At 45.2% G+C, this 19,064-nt stretch overlaps 1 protein-coding gene across 3 annotated transcripts in view; it reads left to right on the forward strand.

The window, feature by feature from the left end:
- LOC119397885 (nuclear pore complex protein Nup214) overlaps positions 1 to 19,064 on the forward strand; it is a 188,166-nt gene that overhangs the window by 97,699 nt on the left and 71,403 nt on the right. For 2 of the 3 annotated variants that reach the window (XM_037665206.2, XM_037665210.2), the window contains exons 20-22: positions 995 to 1,252; positions 3,667 to 3,916; positions 11,846 to 12,184. In XM_037665206.2, coding sequence (XP_037521134.1) covers positions 995 to 1,252; positions 3,667 to 3,916; positions 11,846 to 12,184 — 847 coding nt within the window. The remainder of the gene's footprint in view (positions 1 to 994; positions 1,253 to 3,666; positions 3,917 to 11,845; positions 12,185 to 19,064) is intronic. The other variant, XM_049416428.1, reaches the window with a different exon arrangement.

Genomic DNA, 19,064 nt, shown 5'->3' on the forward strand with positions numbered 1-19,064 from the left:
GTCGGAGAACGGGAGGAGTTCGCGCTGGTTGGAGCTCGCATGGTCGTGCGTGCGGTATGCCTCCATGCGTGCGGTTCGCGGTCGGACTCGCGGCGCCAGTCGTGATTGCGTGTGCTTAGTTCTTTCATGCCTACAGCTGTTGGTGTTAAAAAAATCACATACGTTGATTACATTTCTGTGGATAAGGCCGTCCTAAGCTCCGCGTTTCTATCCATCGACTAGATCGCGGCTGAGCGCGCCAATTTTCGTGCTGCTCGTAAGAATTGAAATAAAATTTTGTACCACTAAATATTTTGCCGTTTTTCCTGTTTTTCGGCTCTTACGTTTCCCGTCTCTTACGTTTATTTCCTACGGTCCCTTCAAAAACGTATCAGCGGGGTTCTACTGTATATATATATATATATATATATATGCATATACATATACGGGACATGACGGTGACGGCAAAAACCAGCCGAGAGTGTCCACAGAAGTGCTATCGCAGTAAAAAGGTATGAAAGCTAGCATTATATATGCTATAGCAGATCACAGCTATGTGTACTTGTGTACATACTTGTAGGAGATGGCAGTATCACAATGTCTGTTCTTAATATCGGTATACTAAATATTTGATAACAAATCTTGAACACAGGGTGTGTCGAGCCAGCGTTTCGACAAGCGGTCTTGTCGTCTTCAAGGCTGCAACTGCACCTTCTATACCAAATATCTGCCTCTTAACCGCTACAATGGCTGTTTAACAGATGTCTGGCAAACTCACCATGTTAAATTATTTTTCTTCCAGCAAACAGCACTAATGTACAAGTTACACTCTCTGATTATTAACTGTTTGTTCAGGCTAGGCAGGACAGGTGGTGTGCCTGTTTTGTGCACAGGTGCTGTAATATTGTTGGCTACCACTGCTGCATGTGTATAAATGTGGCTTATTTGCATGAATTCCTACTGATCTTAGTGGATTGCATTTGTAATCTTAACAGTGCTTTTGAATGCTTTACAGCAGGCAACCCAGCCTTCTGTCACAACATCAGATGGTCAGCAGCACGGGTCATTCCTGACACTTTCAACTCCTGCAAAGTCAACCACATCATCAGAGACTAAGGATGTCATAATGACACCAAAACCGTTCGGGCTCACAGAAGGGGCCACGCAGTCATTCCGTACATCACCTCTTGTACGTACTGAAGCAGCAGCATCAAGTGGTGTTCCGTCTGGCACTACATTAGCACGAACCATACCCCCAGAGGCACCTCGATTGGTGAGTACTTAAAGGGCCCCTCACCAGGTTTGACAATTTTGAGCTAACGAGCGCAATGCATACACTGGGCGTTCACGATCACGTCTGCCAAAATATGTAACGCTACGCGCCGTGGAAATGGGTCAAATTTCAAGGTGAACGCTGCTTGCCCTTCCTCTCGCGGGCGTGCGCTTTAGAGAATGAGGGGATGACGTACATGAGAAAATGGCCCTACGTAGATGGTAGTGCTGTGGCGTCGCTCCTCTACGTAGACGACTCTGCTCTGACGTCGCCAACAGTAGCACGTGACACTGCGATAATTATTTGACATTACATGTGTAGTTTGTGTAATTTGGTGCTTGAAAAGATTAATAAAACTTGAGAGAAATAATGAGGCACACAAAGAGAATGTGTGCGTCTTTCTCATTTTTTTTTCGTGAATTGCAGCGAGATGCGGGGCTAATGTGCCTCCCTTTCCCATGCTTTCGTGTCCCCGCGGTTAGCGCATCGAGCAGACGCCAGCCCTGGAAACGAAAGTAATGTTCTGGCGCGTTCGAGCACTCATTATGCTCATTTGTTCTGCCGCGTCCAAGTAATGTTAATGCGGCACTGGCTCATGATACCGCCACTCTCGTGCCCGTACAAATGTTTAACTTTCATGCCCGTCCCGCAGAAACAGGCAGTACACCACAGAAAACGCCGACAAAACGCCCACGGCCGCTACATAAAAAAAAAAGGTAGCGGCCGTGCAACGCCGCTCGCGTGCTCGGGCTGGATCGGGCACGTCATGCGCACCTGACCATGCACGCGCATGACGCGTTCATGCGTATGTGTCAAGTGAAGAGGGCAGGGAAGGGATTTGGCTTGCGAAGGCTACACGGGGCGAGTGGCGAGGGTTTGAAACTCGCCTCCTCGCATCATGGGTTCGTGCCGCTATAAATTATTGTTTTTCTCAGCTCCTAATAAACCGATTTGAAAAATTCTTGCGGCATAGTGCTCTTCATTTGGCACATAACAACTTCCAGCGGCTAACTAAAATTTGCTGTGTGGCCTGGTGAGGGGCCCTTTAACCTACATTGGAGAGTATCTTTTATTTGAAAGAAAAAGAAAACTCGATTGCTGTACCAATAGTACCGTAGTCTTCCTGCGAAAGTTTTTTTAAAAATGCTGATGGCAAGGCAAGTAGTATTGGCTTGTGCAGCGATACGAAATCTTGCTAAGGTGCAGTCAGAAACTCCAGAATTGCAGTTGAACCTCCGTTTAATGAAATACTAATGAACATCTCTGCAACAAAAACCACTACTTCAAAATTACATGCATAACAAAGGATTTTGTATGTCCCGACCGAATTCCTGCTTGTTTTTCTCGGAATAGTTTGCCCCGATGATAGCATGAACTTTACTTGATTGCTCTGCCTGTTATTTTCTATATCTGCTGCTGTCAATCTGGTGTTCATTTTTCACATTTTTATTGTGGTTCTGCGGCTGTATTTAAGGTCCGCAAGGCACTCATTAGATGGTCACGGGCAATCGCTGTAGTCATGATAGGAGTCCCAGGCTAGAGCCTTTCCCTTTCGCTGTCAGTGAGCATGTTTTCATCATTACTGCAGCCAGTGACATCTCCCACCCACCCATGCTCTTATGTATGCTCATGTGCAAGGCATGTCAGCTCAGCACATGTACTATAGTCATGAGCAATATGAGATGGCAGACCGAAATCACCTTATAAAGGTCGTAGCGGCTAAATGCAGTTGGCAAGTGCAAGTGTTCAGGACAATAAATGCTCAAGTGGAAAGGTATCTCAGGCAATTCAATACATCACATTCATAACGAGGCGAAAACAGTGCACACTTGACAAGGACGGACAGAAGGAACACAGGGCACAGGCTCTGTGTTCCCTTCACATTCATACCAGTACATTACAAGTAATCATGGAATAAACTTGAATTCGGTGTCCCAGCTTATATTGCTCACCATTGTTTATCAGATAAACAATAAAAATGTTCCAACAATGGGATTTGAACTCAAGGCCTCTGTACCGATACCTGATGCTCTAACCACTACGCTGCAGGTGCATGCCTCATCATGTAAAACAGAACGCCTTTAAAAACGACCTGCATGCAAGCACACAGGTTCAGACACTCGTCACACTTTCCACAAAAAACTTCCTCTGTGCAAGCCAGCACGTTGAGAGGCTTGGCATGTTTTCACAACACTGGCTGACTGAGTGTTGTTGAGTTGCCATTATGCTACTGTATGGATTTAATGTCATAATTGACACCAGTCAATTTCTGCTGTAATACTTTTGTTTGTTTGTTGTATGTGTGTATGTTGTATTTGCAGCAGCCCCCTCCCCTGGTTCTCAGCTGAGTTGAATAAACTGCTGCCATAATGAGTGGACAGACACGCCTTAATTTTTTCAAATTTTTTTTTCAGCCACTGACGAAGGTGATTGAGGTATCAGTGCAACCCAGCAGCAGTGATTCAGACCACAAGGGCTCAGCAGCACTTACTGCAATGCGTCTTCGTGACCACAGTGACCTAACCATTACGCCACTGACCATGGCACCACCAGAGATCTCGTCAGCAGCTGTTACGACTGTAGTGACAAAGCCACTTCCAACTCGCTCAGAGGCCATAGTCACCTCCAAGGAGGCTGGTTCACCTTCTCCTTTCACAGCACCTAGTAAGTGTGGCTTACTTCTCTTACTTTTGATGTGGGAGTGCCCATATATTCTGTCTAAAATGTTGCATTCCGCATGTAAACCAGTCACACCTGCATATCAGGTTTTAAATATATGTGTGACAGCCGTGCCTATCAAGTACTGAATGCCTCTAGGCAATATTGTGAGCAACAGCTCAAATCCCGCTTGTTTCCACAAATGTGAATTGTTATCTGTTTTCACCTTAGTCTCTTGTGAATACCCATGAAGTAGTGTACACAATATGAAATGTTCAGTTTGTTCGAGAGGAGGCATTAGCTCACAAGCTTCACCCGCCACGGTGGTCTAGTGGTTATGGTGCTCGACTGCTGACCCGAAAATCGTGGGATCGAATTCTGGCTGCGGCGGCCGCATTTTTCATGGACGCGAAAATGCTTGAGGCCCGTGTACTTAGATTTAGGTGCATGTTAAAGAACACCAGATGGTCGAAATTTCCGGAGCCCTCCACTACGGCATCCCTCATAATCATGTCATGGCTTTGGAACGTAAAACCCCAGCAATTATTGTTACTATTATAATAGGTCACAAGCTCCTATCTTAATACGCGTGAATGGAGAAATTGTGAGTGAAAGGTAGAAGAGGGCCAAATGGGAAGACCACCTTCTCAAGATGAGTACAGTGAAACCTCGTTAATACGTACCTGCCGGGAACGCGGCATAACTACGCACTAAACGGTAGTACGCATTAAACACCAAGTACAAATTTGCATCTCCTAGCGGACGCCATCGCCTCCAGCAAATAAATAAGAGTGCCACAGCAAATATTGCCGAAAGTACCCACCGCAAAGCCTTTTCTTTCTTTTCGCCAAAGTGGAGAAAAGATCCTGGCACACTCGCACGACCGCCCGATAGCGCGTAGTGGCGACGCCGAAGAGCATTTCGAAACTATTGCAGGGTCCGGGATACGCGGTCAACGCAGTGACCGACAGCGACAGAACGGACAGTGTCTGCTTTCCGCGGTATATGTGCGTGCGTCTAACCGCGATCTGCTACTAAACGAAAACTGACACAGTTCCAGTGAAACGCGGTACGGCCGCGTGGAGCCGATCGTCTCCCGGCTAGTTGCGTGCAGCGCGTCGCCTACTCTGCTCACGCCGTCACTACCGGGCCGCTTGCTGTGCCACACGCGCGCATTTATCGCGGGAAATGTTGTTCGTACCCACTTCGCTCCAGATCGTGCACAGATGCGGCGAGTAGCTTGTTCGGTTAACGCAGCGATGACGAGGTTCATGCAAGCGATGCGCACTCCGCGATGCTCTAGCGGTCCTGGCAGCGGACGGAGGCGTGTTGGGTGGTCGCCTAATAAAAGCGTGCAGTATGGTTACACCCGCGCTACGCTTGCTGTATCGTACACGTGCGTTTAGTGTGATAGCGTCAATGCAGCGAGGTTTCTCGGCTCCCGCGACCCGCAACGCTAACTACGCAACAGCGATCTGCTTTCGCTTCTACAAAGCGGTGCGCGCCTGATGACGGCTTAGTAGCGTTTGCTGTCGGGCTAGTTGGTACATGGCTGAAGTTCTTCGTCCCTGCTCGAGCATTTGTGCCATTAATTCAACTTCAGCCTTGAAGACGGCCGCGCACAACGAAGCGGCAACGATCGGCGGCCCAGCGCGTTCAGGTTGTCGCCTAATAAAAGCGTGCAGTAGGCTTAAAAAGTAGCGCTGCGCCGCACGTGTGCCCGAGCAGATAGCTGAAGATACTTATTGTGATAAGGCTGTCGGCGATAAGTCATGTCGGCGCGTTCGTCGGTGGCCGCCACCTCGCCTTCGTTCTTTCCCGATGCTTACCCGCAAAGGCGTCGCCGCAATCGCGCGGAAGTCGGAATCGGGGATTGACTGATCTGCGCACTTCTCAAAAAGGCGGAAGATCTTTGGCGGCACATTCTGGCGTCGGGAAGTTGAGCGGCGCAGTAAAATTTTATGGCACAAAAAGTTATCGCGGTATGCAGGGTACGCACTAACCGGTAGGCATAAGGCGAACCACTACGGCTTAAGCGGTCAGCGAATGCATTGGGCTCTATGGGACTCGGTCGGGGATTCGTCGCAACTACGTTTTAACCGTTAGTACGTTTAAAGCGGGTACGTAGTAACGAGGTTCGACTGTACTTACGCAACTGAGCGCTAGGTTGGGGTGTTTCTTTCACGTTTAGGAAAATAGTGTATGCATGGGAGCACTGGGAATCAAACCCACTACTTCCCGCATTAGAGGCAGACTCTCTAACACTTCTACTCTGCGTTATTGGTCAACAGAGGTCAGTGGTCGCAGACAAGCGGACTTTTCCTCTGCATGTTTGGGCAAATATCTTCTTCGTACTAGTCTTTTATTCCCCTACTTCCTTCTCTGTGAGCTGTTTCCTCACGGGTGCAGAACTTAGTGGCACCTCTTCTTTTTTCAACAATAAACATTTCCCATTTGGTTGGCTGAGAGTAAAAGATGCACACTCTCCTGCACCCTATTCCTTCATACGGTGGACTTGCCTGTAATCATCAACCCCCTCCCCCAGGAAATGAAAATGGTTGTGACTTTCCTTCCTCTCTGCCGGTGCACCGAGTGCTATATTCAAGGGGTCTTTTTTTTTGTTTAAACTCTGTTTTATTCAAACAAATTTTCGTACCCCTGTAACTAATAGGAATTAAAATTATTGAGGTCCCACTGTACATGCAAAGCGAGCAGGTAAAATACCTAGACATTAAACTCGCGCCTAACCTTAAGTGGGAGCCAGATATTTCAGCCATGTGTCGGAAAACTGAAGGGAAGCTATCATTCTTGAGAAGGAAATTGCGCACTGCACCACCTCATCTGAATGCTTGCGAAACACTAAGAAGGCTATGCTTAGAGTATGTTGATTTAATCTGGAATCCCCATCACAAACACCTCATCAGTAAAATAGAACGGATACAAAAGCAGGCAGTCAGGTTTGTATACTTGGATTACAGAAGGCAGTGTAGTACTTCAGGTTTGCTCACAAGGGCAAACCTAAAACCCCTCTTGCAGCGAAGAATAATTTCATGACTGAAATTTATTTAGGAATCATACTATCGTCATTTCCACACAACACGTTCTCATTACCTGCATGATCCTCCTAAGCAGTCATCGCGACTAACCATTCCGAAGCAATTCGCCAACCATGTAGTCATGTTTACATTCACACGGCACTCCCTTTTACCCTTGGCTATCTTCCACTGGAACAAGTTATCTAATGATATTGTGTGTTGCAATAAACATGGATTCTTTTATGAACCTCATCCAGTGTGTTGAATTTTCACCACGATTTTTTATTTTTTTTGCCATCTATGTACTATGTACTCTATGTACTCTCATCTACTAATCTACTTCTGTACCCACTCCTGCACGAGTCACAAAGGGCCTGCAGTATATCCCCCCCCCCCCAAAAAAAAAGTGTAAAAAATGGATTTATTATACACTGCTCTGAAACATACTTTTGCAGAACCCTTGTAAACATACTGAAAAATTTCATGTAAGCTGTAAAGGTTTATTCACACATGACTAAGCTTGTTTGCTTAGATACTAACAACAGATGTTGCTTAAGTGCAGAGCTGCACATTTGTAAACTTTGCGCTTTTTTTTTTTCTTTTTAACTTGCTGATTTTCAAGAGACCTTGCAGAAAAATTCCAGGCCATAATAAAATAGCTTCTCTCAGTCACTAAAACATTTTCTCAAATGCAACAGTCATTCAAATAAGACCAGCAGTTGTCTTACAGGCACTTATGCTTTTTAATGTGTATTTTAGAAGGAAAAATTAGGCTTGTGTGAATATTTGAGCACTTCAAATAATTGAACAAATATTACAGTATTCGAATTCGCTTCAATTCGAATTTAAATTATTGGAAATTTCGAAGTATTCAAAATGAACGAATAGGCGTATATTAGTCCACGTGTAACCCCCTGTAAGGGTGGTTTCACTGCAGTGTAGGGGTGCCGTGAATACACTTTTCCAGGGAAAATCTGCACTGCCGCGAACCCCACTTCAAGGTTAAATGAACATATTACCCTCACATCGATTCATCATTTTAAAGTTCAAAAGCTTGTTATACCGGCTTATAGGCTCTAAGTATAGTAAATTTTAAAACATAACATATTTTACAGGTTATCACTAGCATTCTACCCAAAGCCAAATCCTGCTACTATTCAAAGTTGCTTCCACTTCCTTTGAACCAAAAAGAATGAAGTTTGCACATGCCTTGTTTCAATTAAAAAAAAATATTGTGCAGGTTAGTTGGGTCATGACAAATATGCTCATTTTTCTTTATAATATGTGATATATATACTATTTGAATTCGATTCGAAATTATTCGACCAAATCATTATTTGCTTCAAATTCGCTTCGAACCTAAAATGTACTATTCACACAAGCCTAGGAAAAATTGCAGTTATTCCTGGGATAAAGCTTCATCTTGAAGGGGCCCTGAAACGGTTTTTTGAAAATTTGTTAGTGTTTAGGCTACAGCGTCAGCAAATCATTCACACCATAAATTAAGTGACGCAGCTTGTATCAAGGCATCTATGGGCAGTCACATGTTACCCTCCTTCTCAGCACTGCCTTTCCTCCTTAACTCACCGAATGTGCAGCTGTAGCGCAGCTGTCACTGGCGACAGCAGTGCACTCGTTGAGCATGGTTGAGGTCTTATCCACTAGGTGCTGCAACGATACGACTCGTTCACATTTTATTCTCCTGTACGACAATGACCTGCAACCACCAAAAAGTATGGGGACAAACAAAAGGTATCTGAGAATATCACGGATAAGTGTAAACATGGGCAATGTGGTGGTGGTTTTGGGCTGAAGTTACAGCCGCAGATACATGGATCCTGTCATTGATCAGATAACGAGAGCCTGATGCTCACTGTACCGATAAGCTGAAGTAGTGTGTACGAGAATGTTCTAGCTGAAGTGACTCCACTCACCAGGTGCCTTAGACGATGTCACACGCTTTACAAGTCCCCAGTCACTATATTTGCAGCCCACAGCGCTGCTAGGGCAATTCATGGTGTCCAAGAAAAGAAACCTTGAGATAAACACTATTGCACAGCTCACGTCAACATGGAGAACATTGTAACACAGGCAGCTGACTCTCGCTGCCCAGCACAGATCCCCAAGTCAGGTGGTTAATGTGATTGTGTAGTCTGTTTGTGCTACTGCTTTTTTTAAACAAAAAGGTTATAAGGTGTTTCAATTAATTTCCAACAGTGTTTGTTCACTTCTAGTTCAGAAAAGAGGTCGGCGACATATATTGGAATAACGCTATGTATAATGGAAGAGAGCGGCTGAAAACCCTCTTTGCTGAGCCACTTCGATCTGTAGCAATTCGCAGTTTTAAAGCCTTATAATGAGGGATGTGCAAATGTTCAAACTTTTGAATGTTTTTCAAATAGTGTTTACTGTTCGACTGGATTCGCACTGGAATTTTACTATTCGAAGTATTCGAACCTCTGGAAAATAAATATAACGGTTTCATTCACTAAAAATCAAATCACAGCACTTCTGAATGATGCGCATAAATCCAATTCTTCTCGCGAACTTCGACCTATCAGAAAGGTTAATGGCCGTTACTGCACCCTGACACTATTTTTGACAAGGTAGCATGATCAGTGCGCACAGACTAGAACGAGTGCAGCCTAACAGTGCAAAGCGCAGCATCTGCTTATGCCATACTTAATTGAATGTAACGCTCGCCCAATTTTTAAGAGTTCTAAATAAAAATGCATCTAAGCGTAGCGTTACAAGATGGTTTAAACCAATGGCATGCCCCTATGTTATCGATCAGAAAAAAAAGGCAAGCCCAGTGCACCCTCATAGCAAAACAAATTTATTCTGCTAGCAGTTACTTTATTCCAGTGATACAGTTTTGCTGGCTTTAAGGTCACTTCTGAATACGCCTCAATAGCGTGCCAATTTAAGGGCCGTTACCTTGACAAGTGCGGTCTACACGGAGCTGCTTGAGAACGCCTACAAGCTTGTCATCGAGATCCGGATATTTTTTCATATTTGGTCCGTAAAAACTTTTGTTTACATCACTCACGAACACGAGTTTTGGGCATCGTAGATGCAACGTAGCTGTCCTCTGCATGCGAGATAACTTTCCTTTGACATGAGCTTTCGTAATGAAAGGGGCGCGTTACCATTTCCACTTTGCTGGAAAAAAATTTGATGCAGACAGACCATAGTCGAGCACGAAATGAGCCTGTGTGGACTAGCTTAAAAATGCGCTCTGTCGCCATTTTGTGGTGCGATATCACTACATCTTCCACTGGCGGTCGGCTGCTTCTGGTGCTGCAAGCATGGTTTCGGTTTCGTGCTCTATTGACTTGTTTTGCGAATCATGCTTTTCGAATAACATCTTGGTGGAGCGAAATCAGCATGTGATGTAAAATTCATTGGTATCACCCTAAAAATTGGTGAAATATCAAGTTATCGAGGCCCGTAGCAATACTGCGCGTTACTACACCCACGTCACTACGCAACAGCTAGTAGCACAGTTTCATTTTTACGCAGCGGACAGCGCACTGCCGCCAGGTCCAGGGGTTACCGTGCTAAAGGAATAGTCTTGCTTTTGGCCATGTCTTGCGCTACATTTTTATGTGAAAACATTACTTTGTGAGGTTTGCGAAAGCGCGCTCTCGTTCGGCATCGGCAAAAGCCGTGTGTGGAAAACACGTGACCTCTCCCACCGGAACTGACGCTGGCGCCAACTGCCGCAAAAGCCACTCAGAGCCGCAAAGTAGGAGAGGGAAAACCGCGCAGCAGATGAGGAACTCCTGACTCAGAGGGAGCGCGCCCTTGTCAGCCATCTTATTTGGGCTGCCACAGAAGTTGGAGGAGGAGGAGAGATTGAGGAAGTAGCATTTTTTCCTCCTATCTCCTATCCTCCTATTTCCTCCTATTATGTTCCTATCTCATAAGAATATGCATAGTGATCCTCTGCAGCTTTTTTTCTGCAATTTCGTTTGGAATTATTAGAAAAATATTCTAAAAATATTCTATTCGATTCACACTCAAACTTTAATATTCGAATTCGCTTTGAACCCAAAATCTTGCTATTCGCACAGCTCTACTTGTAATAAATTACACATCACGCAGAGAGCTTAAATCGGTCTGCAAATGATCCCTTAGGACTTGCTCTACCAGCTCAATGCATTTTTACTAGGGATGGGCTAATAGTAAATTATAGGTTTGAAGCGAATCTGAAGCGAATAGTGATTTGGTCGAATAATTTCGAATCAAATAGTTTGAATAGTACTCACCACATATTATTAAGAAAAATTGAGCGTTTTCTTCATGACCCTCGCACAATATTTTTAAGAATTGGAACTAGGGTGCGAGTTATAAGTGGTACAATATGTCACAAGTTAAAAATTACTATACTTAGCGCATATAAGCCCATATAACACGCTGTTAAATTTAAAAAAATATGTACACTTAACCTTCAAGTGTGGCTTCGCGGCAGTGCAGATTTTCCCTGGATGGGTTGTTTCACGGCGCAGCAACCAGACGCTGCAGTGAAACCACCTTTACAGGGGGTTATGTGCAGTCAAATATATACATATATTCGTTCATTTCGAATACTTCGAAATTTCGAATAATATAAATTCGCATTGAAGTGAATTCGAATACTTCAATATTCGTTCGAATATTCGAAACGTCCGCATATTCACCGATCCCTAATTTTTACAAATAGTCAAAACAGTTTTGAGTCCCTTGAACACACGATGATGGCATGTGGCCAAAATAATGCCAAGGCCACGCCATCCTACATAATTTCTTGAAGCTTGGGTGTGAAAGTGAATTTTCATTTATGTGTACAACTTTTTTTTTACTTTTTGTCCAGCCATTCGTTTCTAAACCTTTAGTTTTGTAAATGTTTGTTTTACAGTGACGCAGCCTGAATTCAAGTTCAAGTTTGTCGGGCAAGGTTCATCAGGTGCAACCACACTTCCTTCAGCTTTCTCTTTTGGGTTTGCAAGTAGCGCACCTGGTGTCTCTGGTGCTTCAGCCCAGGCTCCCATCTTCAGCTCTGCCAAGCCCACTGTGGTACCGTCAGCGACAGCAGCATCAACTGGCTTCAAGTTTGGTGACACACACACGTCCAAGCCTGGTTTCGTGGCGGTCAAGCCATCTTCAGGCCCAACTTTCATGCCTGTTTCACAGGCATCCGCCCTCCCATCTGTAGCTGTCAGTGAAGAGAGGGCTTCAAATGATGGGGGGCCAAAAGGTTAGTGCTCTAGTATAATTTCCTCGTGTTGCAAACCAATGTGTAATCTATTGAGCTGCTTGGCAAAGTCCAATGTTCATTAACCACAGCAGCCGCACTTAGTTAAAAAAAATTTGTATGCGGAGCATGTAGTAATGAAAACATAGGGGTCTTGTGCACTTTAGCAAACGTGATACCTTGATGGCCCAGATTCACCTTAGAAAATTTTAGCGCCATTGCTGTGCTGTATTGTGCAGCATAGCTCATTCGATTTCTAAGAGTAGGCACAGTTTCGAAGTTCTCATTGAAAAGTGGTTAACCACATGCTCTGAACCACTTGTACAGGGCTCACCTTGTGTAGATAGAGTAAGCGTCTGTTAATTTGACCTCGAAAGGGCCAGCAACATCGATCCAATTACCCAACAGCTGAAACTAAAAGATGAAGAGATATCCAAACATAAAAACTAAGGAGAAGTCCAAGTTTTTTTTTCTTACTTGCAAGTAGGAAGTGGTATGCACTCAAAGCTGGCACATACAGTAGGCTCTTGATATAATTCGAAATTTAGGGGACCTCAGATTTTTTTTTTATTGCGATAGCAATTATATGGACAGTCTCGGCTGATTTTTGCCGTCGCCGCCGCCGTCATGCACCGCATATGCATATATATATATATATATATATATATATATATATATATATATATATATATATATATATATATATATATATATATACACACACACACACGAAAGCCACAAAGAAAAATAATTCAGAAAAGCTTTCCGCCGCGCGAAATCGAACGAGCGACCTCCCGCTTTAGCGCGCAGTGTTAACCGTTAGGCCACCAACAGCACCGTCTTTCAGCTTTCTAACAGCGAGCTATATTTACACCACTTACATCAGCATGCTTTCTTAGTTACCACATAGATGGCGCGATGTGCACGCGTGGCGCGCTTTAAAGATCGTCTCCCCATTCCTGCTAACGCCGTTGCTCTTCGCCATACAGGGCGTGGTCACCTTCGTGCGCTTATCTCGAGGAAAGAAAGGGGCGGCTGGCAGGGGAAGGGGAGCGGGGGGAGCGGGGGGTTGTATGTCTTGTGCTTTCCCCGCGATGTCCGCGCTGAAGTCACAGAGCGTACGAAGTTCGCTTCGCTCGCTGCAGCGGCCGCGTTTGCGAAAGGAGCGCGCTGTTCAAACAGAAATAAGTAACAACTGGGACAGATAGTTCGTGCTCGTCCTGTGTGTACCTGTTCGTTCGTTTCGTGCGTCCTGCTTTATGTTTGAGCAGTACGCTTCAAGTGTCGAGCTGTGATGCATGATCGTTCGCGCTTGTCCTGTGCGTGTTCTTTTTGTGCGTCCTTTGGGTTCGAGCGACGCGCTGGCAATTTTGAGCTGCTTTCTGTTCCTTGCGTTACATTCCAGTTTATTGCTATCGCATTCATTCCTTCGCCGTTGCGGCGAAACTGTGACTTTTTTAATTATCAAAAGTTCTCATAAATATGGCAACATACCAACTTGTGTTGTAATGGAACATGCATATACAGGGTGTTTCAAGAAATGTGTCCAACCTTCGCAAAAAATCAGGAAAATGTGATATTTGCTCGGGGCTTTCACAATTGCTTTTTCTGTAGCGGCAGGAATCTTAAGGTAGTTAAGGACATCATTTAGGACAGTAATTAAGAAAGTTACATTAATTAACTTTTTAATTAGAGGAGTTAGGTGATTGTGCCAAATGGAAGAATTGAAGTTCTTCATGCGGGGAGCCCATCCGAGCTTTGAGATTTCGAAAAAGCGTCCTCTAGTAATTGTTGTGGCGTAATGAAATTCAACGAAATGCAACGCTTTCAACAGTGAAAGCCATCGAATTCGGTTGAATTTCATTACTTTGTAATTATTACTAGAGGCTGCTTTTTCGAAATCTCAATGTTGGGATGGGTTTCTAGCACGAAGAACTTCAATTCCCCAAGTTGACACAATCACCTAACTCCACTAATTAAAAAGTTAATTAATTTAATTTTCTTAATTGCTGTCTCAAGTCATGTCTCTAACCATCTTCAGATGCCTAGCGCTACAGAAAAAGTAATTCACTCATTTTGGACGTCTCGGAAGAATATGGCAGTTGCGTTCTTCCATGTTTCTGTTTAGGTTTCGCCATTGAATTTGGTTGAACTTCATTACTTCGTAATTATTACTAGTTGCCACTTTTTCGAAATCTCAAAGTAGGGTTGGGTTTGTGGCATGAAGTACTTCAATTCTCCCATTTGACACAACCACCTAACTCCACTAATTAAAAAGTTAATTAATTTAACTTTTTTAATTACAGCCTCAAATAATTTCTTTAACCATCTTAAAATCCCTGCCACTACAGAAAAACCGATTCTGAAGGCAGCAATCAAATATCGCATTTTCCTGATTTTTTGAGAACGTTGGACACATTTCTTGAAACACCCTGTATAGTACATACCTGCCAACCTGGGGACCTCTAAATTCCAGAGATTATGAGGGGGTCTGCATGACATGACACCAGTGTACTGCAGCGAAAGTTACTTAAGGGGGTCATGAACTATTCCTCGGCCTTGCAGTTGTACGTGGCAAGGAGCATTTAGAAGCAGAGCGTGAAGTTGCCATTTTATCAGGTGCCCTCTCTTCATACAGTGGCCTTTGCTCATTGTCTTTGGCGCTGTTTGACCTGCTGTTTCACATTGAGGAGCAGATAGCATGGCATACCTGCCAAGTCTCCCGGATTACTCGGGAGACTCCCAGATTTTGAACGTTTCTCCCGGTTGTACGGGTCATAGGAAAATCTCCCGGAAATCCAGTTTTGCCCCACGCGTCCAGTGCATTGCGCGCCCCGTGCGTCACGGTGACGCGAGGTGGGACGCTTCGCGTTCAGATGCGCTACACGCAATTTAAAAAATAATCCTAAATGTGTTATAGGTTATATCAGCCGTTAATATTTCGTAGATGATGTGTTTGTTGATGCAGTAATCTATCCCACAAGTTATCTCGCCTTCAAAATTTTGTGTCACTACTGCTTTAAGTGGAGAGCCCAGCACTTAAAAGGGTAGCCGTTACAGATATCTGACGAGATAGCGTGTTCGCCAGCGCTTGCGACCGTCCCCGTCTCAACGGCGCCCCTTATGGTCCCTTGCCCGACGAAATAACTGGTAAGCAAGCGACGACAGGCCTCGCACGCAGAGCGATGTTATCGCATGTGCCCTTCGCGCGACGGTGACGGCCAGGTTGTTTCATCTCTGCTTCAACCGCGTTCGTCCCTAGCGCTAGCGCGCATTTACTCGCACGTGAAACAGACGATGCGTAAGCGATGTTATTGGTTTGGACTCTGTACAGATCAGCGGCGACCACAAAATCCCGCTGACAGTGTCCATATAATTGCTATTGCAGTACCCCCCCCCCCCCCCCGCGGTCGCCATACTTCATACCCCCCTACCCCTGTTGAGTAGATCTCCCGGATTCCGTTTCTCCAAACTTGGCAGGTATGGCATGGTATTGGCCAATAGCCAACATAAACTAAAAGCAGCATTTGGATCGGATGTGTTTCTTGCCAAGGAGTGCCACCAGGTGCCGGCACCATGCTCCGTGGTCTGCTAACATTACACAGTATACCCGCACTTACGCGCAGTAATTGCAACGGGAGAGAGCAATCGCTTTTCATCGTGTGCGCTCAATGTCATGTTGCGCACTGACATAACTTCTTTCTCCTGTGCCATCCCTCCCTGTGTAACTTCCAGCGTGCTTGTCAGTACAAGAGAAGAGAGAAAGTGCTTAAATCGAGTGACAAATCCCTGTAACTCCGCTCGTTCTTGACGGAGTCAAGAAATTTTCGCGGCAATCGATTTGTAAGGCGGTTAACTCCAATACTGAGGTCATTCAATGATTTCTTGGAAAAGTGGTTCATGACCCCTCTAACCCTTTCACTGTCGGGTGTTTCCGGCCGTGGCACACCCTCAGTGTCAGCTTAGTTTCGGGAATATCAGGGAAGCTTGAAATAATTAACTTTTTGCGCATTCGGTTGAAGAGTTGCGCTTGCATACGGTCCGGAGCGTGACACGCGTGAAGAAAACAGCATGGGTCAGGAATCGCCATTCCTCTGCATAATTTCGGTTTGCCGTGCGTTCTTCCGGGATAACAGCCCCATCGTGTCAGCATGAGTATATGATGCTGACACAGTGCAGGTGAAACCTGCGGCACATGGCAGAACAACCCTTGTACCTGTAGTCGCACCCTTGTCGCACACACACAGCATGGTCGGTCAGCCCGAGAGAGTAGCGCGGATAGAGCGACCATACACCACCCCCCCTCCCCCCAGCAAAAAAGGGTGGCCACGATCGCTTTGCACTCTTCTATATACGTACTGGGCGAAAATACAAGCTTACAGATGGCACAACCAGTAGAAACATGCCAGCTTTGCGCTTCGACACGAATTTTTGAACGCACAATGGAGAAGGTACCGGTATGTCAGTGACACTGCGGGGGGAAGCGCGAAAACATACTGTCATGTCAGTGACAGCGAAAGGGTTAAGCAGCATTCCGCGTGCAATAGACTAAGGTCACGCTGTCTCAGTTTTTTTATTGCAATAGCAGTTATATGGTCTCTGCAGGTAAATTTTTGCCGTCGGCATCACTGTGAGGTTCTGTGTAAAGTCCAAATTGATGACATATCCCCATGTGTTGCATGTTCTAGGTATGTGTGAAAGTGTCGAAGGGTCAGCTGATGATCGAGGCTTAAGCAGAGAGAGAACTCGTCGGCCATCTTTCGTTGCACAAAAAGCCCAACGGGTTGGAAAGTGGTGGTTGGAGGGGGGGGGGGGGGGGGGGGGGGGGTCCAGGATGGCAGTGTGTCGATCGCTCTGGCAGGAACTTTGGTCAGCCAGGCATGGTCGTGCACACCTGTTCATGACAGATCAGCAGACGGCTCATATCTTTGTGTGTGCTCTGTGGTTTGCATTAACCCTTTGAGGGTCGAATTTTTTCGCGAAATCCAGTCCAAAAATGTGTAATTTTTTTATTGCTGAAATAAATTCTTCAGACGATTCTATTTAAGAAAAAAACTGTCTAAAATTTTTTTTCGTGGCCGTAAAGTGACAGAAAAATCAGTTTTGTTGTTACATACATATGGTTTATTCGTAGTAAAATCAAGCAGAATCCTAAAAAAAGAAGCTTCACAGTTTTTTATGAATAAAAATTATGCATTGTGTAAAACATAGCTCACAAACATACAAAAATAAGCGCACCAGAGTACGTTTCCGGTTAAAAACGCTAGTGCACTAACACTAAAAACTTTTCAGCGTGTGATAGTCTTTGAAGCATGGCTCCCCGCGCACGCGTTTCAGATGTCGCTCCTTGATCGTCATCGGAGTCGGAACTCGTCAAAAGATCCTCGCCTGGCGAACTGAAATCCAATGAATCAGATTCTGATTCGGCACTTTGAATAGTCCGCATCGAAGAATCGCTGCTCGACTCACCGGCAGCAGCGCAACCGGCGCGCGCTTCCATAGCGTAAGCGAACTGCATCAGTGAGCGCACGGAAGAAAACTATGGTTGTGCGCCCGTCCGGAAAGCAGAACGAGTGAAAAAGCTACAGTAATACTTCGTCTTATCGCCAACAAGACGTAGTTAGTTTTTCCGAGACCCCAAAACAGGAAACTCAATCACGGCGGCGCCATTTGTGTCATTTAGCGCCGCACGGAAACAGATGTAATCGGGCGCCGGGGTGCAATAAACGAGAGAGTAACAAGCGGTCACCCTTTGAGAGATTAGAAACCAAACAGCCATCAGCTTTGCGGGCGCAAGAAGCGAAAACCATCCGAAGGACGAAACCGAAACCAGCCGGACCGCGTGCGCGCGTTCTGATGCGAGTCTACAAGCCGTCGCGCCTCTTTGGAAAGAAAAAAAAAAAGACGGAGAGACATTGGCGCATTAAAAAAATTACACGTATTCCCGAAGCGTGGCAGCACATTCCAAGCAAGAGAAATGGGAGAAGGCGCGCGTTTGAAACCAAACCGCGCCGCGGGCGCTCTCGGTTGCGCAAGCGATAGCCGGCGCGCGGCGCGCCATTTTGCGAAGCATAAAAAAAGCAACAATGGAGAGACATCGGCGCATGAAAAAAAATTCCACGTATTCCCGAAGTGTGGCAGCACATGCCAAGCAAGAGAAATCATCGAAAAAGGCGCGCACTTCAAACCAGCTGCACCGCGAACGTGCTCGGATGGGCAAGCGATAGGCGGCGCGCCGTTTTGGGAAGCGAAAAAAAAAATACAACGGAGAGACATCGGCGCATGAAAAAAATTCCACGTATTCCCAAAGTGTGGCAGCACAGGCCAAACAAGAGAAATGATCGAAAAAGGCGCGCGTTTAAAAAATAAAGGCTATGCCGTACATGTACGACGAAAACCCTTTGGTACCAGGAAGCTTCTGCCGTACATGTACGGCGAAAACCCTGAAGGGGTTAAAGCAATAAGCAGCACGAAGTTCTCTTCGCCCGCTGCAGTGGCTGTGTTCCCTTACGCCAGTGTTTTGTTGAGTTATGCCAGATTGGATGCTAAAGGAGTCAGCTGATAACCTTAAGTTGTAGAGCATTCCAATTTGCTGCTATCGCATTCATTGCTTTGCACTTGTGGCGAAACTACAACATTTTTTCTTTCTTCATCAATCAACGCGAAATTGTTGGTGCATGAGGTTTCACTATTTTGGTACCTTTGGCACATATAGGCAGGAAATCAGCTTTATTTGCAACTATATAAGAACGAAAGTGTCAACTAGAAGTGGCAAAGGCATCAGATATTTTTCAGCACAGACAAGCAAAATGGATGAATTGACTTAATGCAATGGAGCAGTTTGAATTAAGCAGCTCAAAATACATTGAAAACATAGCAAGCC

The sequence above is a fragment of the Rhipicephalus sanguineus genome, chromosome 1 (assembly GCF_013339695.2).
Source record: "Rhipicephalus sanguineus isolate Rsan-2018 chromosome 1, BIME_Rsan_1.4, whole genome shotgun sequence".
Taxonomy (NCBI): Eukaryota; Metazoa; Arthropoda; class Arachnida; order Ixodida; family Ixodidae; genus Rhipicephalus; species Rhipicephalus sanguineus.